This window comes from Ahaetulla prasina, chromosome 2 (assembly GCF_028640845.1).
Source record: "Ahaetulla prasina isolate Xishuangbanna chromosome 2, ASM2864084v1, whole genome shotgun sequence".
Classification (NCBI taxonomy): Eukaryota; Metazoa; Chordata; class Lepidosauria; order Squamata; family Colubridae; genus Ahaetulla; species Ahaetulla prasina.
The window spans coordinates 177,797,492-177,805,405 of NC_080540.1; the positions used below are offsets into that span (position 1 = coordinate 177,797,492).

The 7,914-nt window shown below is 40.7% G+C and overlaps 1 protein-coding gene across 1 annotated transcript; it reads left to right on the forward strand.

Moving 5' to 3' along the window:
* The first annotated feature begins 2,101 nt into the window (after window positions 1–2,101).
* On the forward strand, window positions 2,102–7,375 carry HSD17B10 (hydroxysteroid 17-beta dehydrogenase 10). The gene is made up of 6 exons (XM_058171135.1): window positions 2,102–2,177; window positions 3,409–3,573; window positions 3,686–3,850; window positions 4,714–4,842; window positions 6,554–6,662; window positions 7,063–7,375. The coding sequence occupies exons 1-6, from the start codon at window positions 2,151–2,153 to the stop codon at window positions 7,251–7,253; spliced, it is 786 nt and encodes a 261-aa protein (XP_058027118.1). The 5' UTR covers window positions 2,102–2,150; the 3' UTR covers window positions 7,254–7,375.
* The last annotated feature ends 539 nt before the right edge of the window (window positions 7,376–7,914 follow it).

A 7,914-nucleotide genomic window follows, 5' to 3' on the forward strand; every position in this document is an offset into this window, starting at 1 on the left:
CGAGTCGAAAAAGCTGGAAGGAAAGAGAAGGCGGGGGCTATGAGCAACAAGTTAAAGACTCGGTCCAATCAGCAACGAGGAGATTAACCCATTCCTGACGGCCGTTTTCCCCTCTCCAAGAAGGGACGTTCAGGTAAGACAACGTTCCCTTTTCCATAGCTTGATATATACTTTTCCCATTTGAGAGGTTGTCTTTTATAATTTGTGTTAATACGATTTATGAATAGAGTTTTATGTTGGAGCTTCATGGCTAGTGAATAATTAAGTGCATTTATTATTGGCACATCCTGTTCTCTATAATGGTTTATTTCATTTTAACTTTACACATATCTGACTAGAAAAATCTGTTGTTCTACTACTATATCAATGATAAATACTATACTTTACCAATTCAAATTTAGCAGCTGTCATTCATACATCTATATTTCCTGAAATCTGTTACATAGATCAAACTCATTGTAAATGAAAGTGCAGCTATCACACTACTTCACGAATGAGTTATACATTTTGCCAGTTGCTAATAGCCAGTGACACAATGACTGATTAGATGTACCTGTTTTTATTTCGGGTTAAGCTAGAGAGTTCGATGGAATAGGAGAATAAAATGGTACAAAACACTCAGTCCACACAAACAACTTAAAGTAAATTGGAAAGAAACTTCTGTGTTGCCAGTAAGTGATACAATTCATCTGGATTGGATACCTTCTCTGTTGTTATCTAGACTGAAATTTGTAGACCCCAACTAATGATTTTATTTATCGTCTCTAAGTTGTGCATAAGTAACATTTAGGAGCAAATATTGATTTTCCAGAGTCAGTTGAATTTCCATCCATATTTTCATAGCCATCAGCATAACTGTATAATTGTATACATTAGCAACTTTGACCATGGATTTTTTTCTTTTGATGTGGTAAATTTACAACATCATTGTAAAATTGATAACCAAGTTGTTTATCTTAACACTAAACCTAGTAATTTCTACAACCAACCTTAGACATTCTCTTGCCCTCTTTCCAACTGAGCAAATTAGAGAGTGAATATTGCTACTAAATACCTAATTTTATAAGGAGTCATGAAGCAAAACTGAAAAAATCTGATTTAAGTTTACAGTACATTAAATATCTCAGTATACATTTTTATAAAGTTTTACATATTTTTTCTTAAAACTTTAATACCATCCTTCCCAACTCCTGAATTTCCATAATTCCAAAATTTCATGTCTCATGCTTCCTCACATAACTGGAAGATATCAGAATGGGGAATATACTTGCATAAATCTGAATTTGCTACTAAGCATGTTTGACTTTTATAGGTAATCTTGACTCCCTGATATCGAATGTAAAATGGAATTACAAATGCATGCTCACTTGACAAGCAATAGAACCACCTAAATATATTAAAAGTCATGGCTTCTATGTTAATTTTAGCCATAAGCTAAATATTAGGAATTAATACTGCTGAGAAAAATAATACAACTGAATGAAAATATTTACACATCCATAATTTTGGGTTCATGGAGAGTGACTTGTTACTTTTTTGGGCACATCTATGTGGTTATCTTGGCACCAATGTACAAGTAGATTGCCACTACCTTTTTATAGGGTATTTTTTCTTACTTTTTAGTCTAGCTTTGTAGTTTCCCAGCCAAATACCTAACTTCTCGATTTGCATAGTTTTCCAGTGTCAGAATAGGTCCATTTCAATCATCAGCATAACCATCTACCACCTGTTTCTTTCAGAGTACTTATTGTCTCTAATTTTACACACTTATCCCAGGGAGCGATTGAATTTAGCTGAATACTGTCGCAACTCTCTCTTTTAAAAGCCCTCTTGCAAAAAAAAAGAAAAAGAAAGAAAAGAACAGCGTCCTAATGCTGTCTATGTAAGATTTGCGCTCTAACGTCCTGAACCAGGATAAAAACAGCCCTTTTGCCAAATGAAGAGGTTCTTCAACGAGCTCTGACTTGACATAGACGTGTGGCTAAAACCGAAGAGGAACAGGTTTCTGTGGCTAAAGGTACGATTTAGTACAAGTCCAGCCTTGAGGACTTTACGTACCCTCTTCTAATCATCAACCAACTCTTACCGCCACTTCCGTCTCCGCCTCTCTAGGAGGCGGGGCTTGAAAGTTGACCCTTTGCAGAGCAAGCATGGCGGCGGCATTGAGGAGCCTGAAGGTAATAAATACCCATGTGGGACCCCGCGACTGGACTTGGGCATGGAGTTGGGGGTGGGGAGGATCCATGTTAATACCACGGAAGATCGCGGTGGGGAACTAGAAATTGGGGGAGACCCCCCACCAGCACCGTCATCGAGCAGAGAAAGGGACCAGAGGGATAAATTCCCAGTCTTGGGTGGCGGAAAGGAGGATCTGAAGAACACATTCCATTTTAGAATTAGGAGTTTTCTGTGTACCGGAAATTATCCTAAGAAATAATGTACTAGAGTAGGATTTGATTGTACTACAGTACAATCAAAGCAAATGCAATACATACGGCATAGATCAGTTTCAACTGTAGAATAATTTCAAGCCTTTTTCCTAATCTAGCAAACGGTAATATTTAATCAGATCAAATATTGTCCAAAGGTGCTTTTCCAAAAGGTAACTGGCCTTTCTTGGTATTTTCTTTGAAAACGTTTCGGCTCTTGGATGAGAAACCAAACCAAGAAAAGTCTAGCTGCCTTGGAAAAGTATCTTTGAGACAACCATGACCTGGATAATTAAGAATCTGCATAGATCAAATAATGCCACTGCCAAGAAGTGTTCTTCCCGCTGAATGCATATTTGGTAAAACATAAGGAAGAAACCTCCTCTGATACCTTTCTGAAAGTTATATTTTTCTGCCCTTTAACTGTTGGCAGGCTGAACAAATGCAAATAAAAGCAGGCTCCCCCCTCCCCCAAGGGGTTATGGAGTTAGTTTTTGTCTCTCATACAGATAGATGCCAGGCTGGGAAAATAGTCATTTTACAAATTGACCACTTTTCTGCACTTAACTTGTCCAGGATGAAGCTGTTTTCCCAAATGGTCGGATGAGGCAATTCTGTTATCATTGTTGCCTGGAGAAAAAGATCCAGGGCAGAGGTGGGGAGGAAGGACTTGAGACTCTTGTTTTTCTCTGAAGCAAACTAGACGAAAGAGGAAAATTTTCTTTGGGAAATACTGGACTGTCTTTTATACTGAGGGAAGTCTGGAGGCACATACCTAGTTATGAGAAGCATGGGATTGTATTGCATTAGCAATCGTACTGCCTATCAAGTCTGTAATTATTTTATTTCTTTATTTGTATCCCTCCTTTTATTTTTACAAATAACTCACGGTGGCAAACATATCCAACACACTTTCCTTCTATTTTCTCCACAATACCCTTAGTGAGGTAGTAATCTTATTATTTTCTTTACCCACCAGGGCATGGTTGGCTTTGTGACCGGTGGGGCTTCTGGACTGGGCCGTGCCACAGTGGAACGATTAATACAACAGGGAGGCAGTGCTGTGATTGTGGACCTGCCAACATCTGATGGTGAAAGCGTGGCCAAGTCGCTGGGAGACAGATGCATCTTTACTCCAGCTGATGTAAAGATTGTTTGAGGGGGAGCTGGGTCTTTCTCCCCAAGTGTGAGTAGGGATGTGGAAAAAGGATGTAACAGCAGACCTGGATCATACTCTCAAAACTGTCTTTATTCAGGTGACATCAGAGTTAGATGTGAAGGCTGCGCTGACTACAGCAAAGGAGAAATTTGGACATATAGATATGGGAGTGAACTGTGCTGGGGTTGCAGTTGCATTCAAGACATACAATGTGCATAAAGATCATTCTCATAATTTGGAGGACTTCCAGAGAGTCATCAATGTGAGTATGTTGTGAGACAGACACCTTAGCTCGTTATAAACGTTATTTGATTCTATTCCAAGTACTTCCAATTTATTTTTTAAATTAACATGGCTGCCTTAACAATAAAAAACAACCCAGAGATAATTGTCAACTAAGGTAAAAATAGAACCAACACAAACATTGCATGGCCTCTGCCACATATTGGGATTCTCAAGCTCAGTGACAAAACGATGCCTTGCTATAGGCAAGTCGGGTTGGGACCAGTGTGATCTCTGAGGGGGATGATCTTCCAAAGGATGGGTACCATAAGAGAATAAACTCTCTTCCTGGGCCCTGTCAGATAGTGCTCCTTAATAGACAGACTCAGAACATGTATCTCCTGCCAGACCTATTGGGGGAAGCAATCTTGGCAGGAAGGAATTAGATAACTTACTAGTTAAATTGCATTAAAAATGTTGTAGTGCTCCTCTTCAGGACTTTAGTATGCTGTTTTCCGGAATAGTTTATTTGATGCCCTTTCACTACCCGGTTCTTAACTGCTCTCTACTTCTTATCATCTGAGCAAGTTTACTGGAGGTTTTAATGGTTTTTTTAAGGTCCAGTATATTTTTAATCCAGGTTTTGTCTTGAGAATATTTTGCCTTCTCCCAAACCTGTAAATTCCTCCTCCTTGAATGTGAATGCTTTCATAATAGCTATCTTTAAGCATTGGCAGAATTGAATATTCTGTTAGAGGACCATTCAGAACAAAGGCATAGTATTTGTTTGGCCATGAGTTTCTTCTGTTGTGCTGATGCAATGCTCTTGCTTGGCAGTGCTAGCTTGGGTGAGGGAAACATAATCAAGATTTTGAATTCTTGGATTTCATTTGTGTTTTTCAGGTCAATATTGTTGGGACATTCAATGTGATTCGTCTGCTTGCAAGTGTGATAAGTAAAAACGAGCCAAACTCAGATGGAGAGAGAGGAGTAATTATCAACACTGCCAGTGTAGCTGCCTATGAGGGCCAGGTAAATCCTAAACTAAACTTTCTTTAGTCGGGGATAGCTTCATTGGCAAAGGCCATAATTTAAAAGGAATGAATTTAGATGAACATGTCAATGTTCTTACAATACAGGAGCATTAAAGTATGGCTGCTTCAGAAACCAGATTTTGGGGAGGGGGCAAAATTAGTGATCATATCAATATAGCAAGAGAGTTGAGTTAACCATTAACTCAGTTAAGTGACCTTCTAGACCTGAAGGACAATAGAACAGTTGGGCTGGGGAGAAGGAATGATATAGCTTATGCTCCTTGGTGTGGAGGGTCAGCATGTCATGCCTCATGTGATTTTTAAATGCCACCTGCATTAAACCTACATTTGAAGTTAGTTGGCCCCAGCACTTTTATTTCCAGTTCTTTTTCTTTCTTGCCGTTTCCTTTCCCTTGGCTCTCCTTAACTCCAGCAACTTTACCACAATGCTGTTTGGCATTCCAATCAGAACTTTCCTTCTATGTTTCCAAATACAATTCCTCTGCTTATGACCATTTGTTCAATGACTGCTCAGAGTTACGATGGGGCTGAACAAAGGGACTTATAACTGGTCTCAAAAATTACAGCTGTTTATAGTGTCGCTGCAGTCATGTTATCAAAATTCAGAAGTTTGGCAAATTGCTTGCACTTATGATTACAGGGGCAATTCAGCTCCTCCTACCCATCTTTCTTCCTCCCATCTACTCTTTTGGCCCCTTGCACTCCGCAGCCCGTAATGCCCTGATTTTTGCCATCTTCTTTCTCTCACTGTTGACAAAGCATACTCATCCTGGCCCTTCACAAGGTAGCTGCTGGCCACATTCTTCCCCAGGTTGTGCATAGCAGTTCCCTGACGAGACCTGGGAAAGAACCTCACATGGCCAGCAGCTGCCTCGGAAAAGGGCCAGGTTAGGCAGGCCTCACCAACAGTCGGAGTAAGAAGAGGTGTCAAAAGTTAACTGGGTGGTAGAGTGCAAGATGGTAAGGGCGACTGAAGCTGGGACTCAGCTAGGGCAGCTGCAGCTTCCCAGGACAGCAAGAAGCCCCTTTATATCATGCTGCTGGACTGGGCTGGGTGTTGTGCTGTAGCTCAGGGGTGTCTTCTTTTTGGCATGACCCACAGCATGTGAAAAAGTCACTGTGCTGCACTGCTAAGCTAGGCTGGGGCTGGGTTTTGCACTGTGCTGTATCATAGGGGCTTCTTGCATCCCCAGAGCTGTGTGTACCAAGAAGTCTTGGAGTTGCAGTGTATTTTCTCAGCTTCCCTATGTTCACTCACACCCATGCTTTCATGCTTCCTCTTTTCTTTGGCCTCTGAACTTGTATTGCACTGCAGAATCTCCCCCCAACTCTTGCATGGCTTGTGCTGGGCATCCCAGAGCCTCTCCCATTCTCCCGTGGCATCCCCATGCTCCTTACTTGGAACTCCACCTCCCACTTAATGACCAACACATCTGGAGTTATAACAACCACAACACCAAGAATTGCTGTAGTTAACCCTGGCGATCAGTGGGGTGACAGATGTTGCAGCCAGATCGCCCTCACATCCATAGTTAAGCAGCATGATCATGTGATGCTATACTTTATGACCACATCACTTAGCAACGTAAATTCCAAGCCCAGATGTGGCTGTAAATTGAGGACAATCTGTAGCGAGTATGTTTTATTATGTCATTTTGAGGCAATTAAGCCCTTTTTTCGTTATGCAGGTGGGACAAGCTGCCTATTCGGCTTCCAAAGGAGGCATTGTATCAATGACCCTGCCCATCGCCCGAGATCTTGCCCCTCTTGGTATTCGTGTTGTTACCATTGCACCAGGTAACCAAAACCACACTGAATCTAAGCCGTAGGAGAGAAAAGTCAACCTTTTAAAAGGTGTTGAGTCCTAAAATGGCAGGACTATCTGCATATGACCTTGTGCTTCCTCAAACACTTAAGCCTTACGGTTATTTAATAGATTATGCAGACTTACGTTTTCATAATCAAGTTTGATTGTTTCACTAATTTACTTTATTTTGTTGACTTAGTAGTTCAAAGGACTCCTCAGCAATCCCTTATTAGATCTCAGACTTCAGCAGTGCATGGCACAAGATTATTAGGAAACTGAACTCCATATTTAACTTCTAGAGCACACAGTACATTATGGGCTACTGCTTAATAGGAGTGACAATGTGTAGCACCAGGAGGAGCAGCCCTGAGCAGTTTTTGTTTCTTCCAGGGCTCTTTGAGACACCTCTATTGGGGACACTTCCTGAAAAAGTCCGGACATTCCTGGCACGACAGGTGCCTTTCCCAAGTCGCCTTGGGGCTCCAGCGGAATATGCTCATCTGGTACAATGCATAGCGGAGAATCCTATGCTAAATGGTGAAGTAATACGGCTTGATGGGGCAATACGAATGCAGCCCTGAGCCGTAGCCCAAGCCTGCGAGAGAAAAAAAGGTTGTTCTCCTTGGATCATAATCACAGTACTGAAATCAAGGTTGGCAAAAGAAATAATTAACATCTGACTCTAAATAAATCACTGATCAGATATTGTTCTTTTCTTTCACTTGCTGTATAAGCTCCCCCTGACTCCCACGCCTCCATTACTAGTAGCCATTCTGAAAGCTATACTTTTTATGCATCTCCAATTTCTTTTTAACAGACTTCCCTCTAATTCTGAAAGACAGAGACAATCGTTTCTGGCTAAGGTCACATATTATGATTATTCTGATTTATTTAATCATGGTTTATCAAACCATAAATTTCCAGGTATTGACAAAAGGCTCTGTTGTAAACCATGGTTTGCAGTTGTTGATTGCAAAAATCACCATATGACACAAATCTTTTAGGGTCATGATGTCTATCTTCTCTCACTGCATTTCTGTATTGGCAATCCAGACCTCCTTGGTGTGTGGGTGTGGGTGAGATATTTTTTTCCCCTGGGCAAACTTCCTAATATATTTTAAAGCAGGGACTGAGATGAGAGGTAATGTAAATTGCTATTTCTACAGTGTAAAAATCAGATTAAAAGCAGTGTTTAATAAATGCACTTTCAGGGCTGTACATGTTGTGAAAGTGATTTAGAAA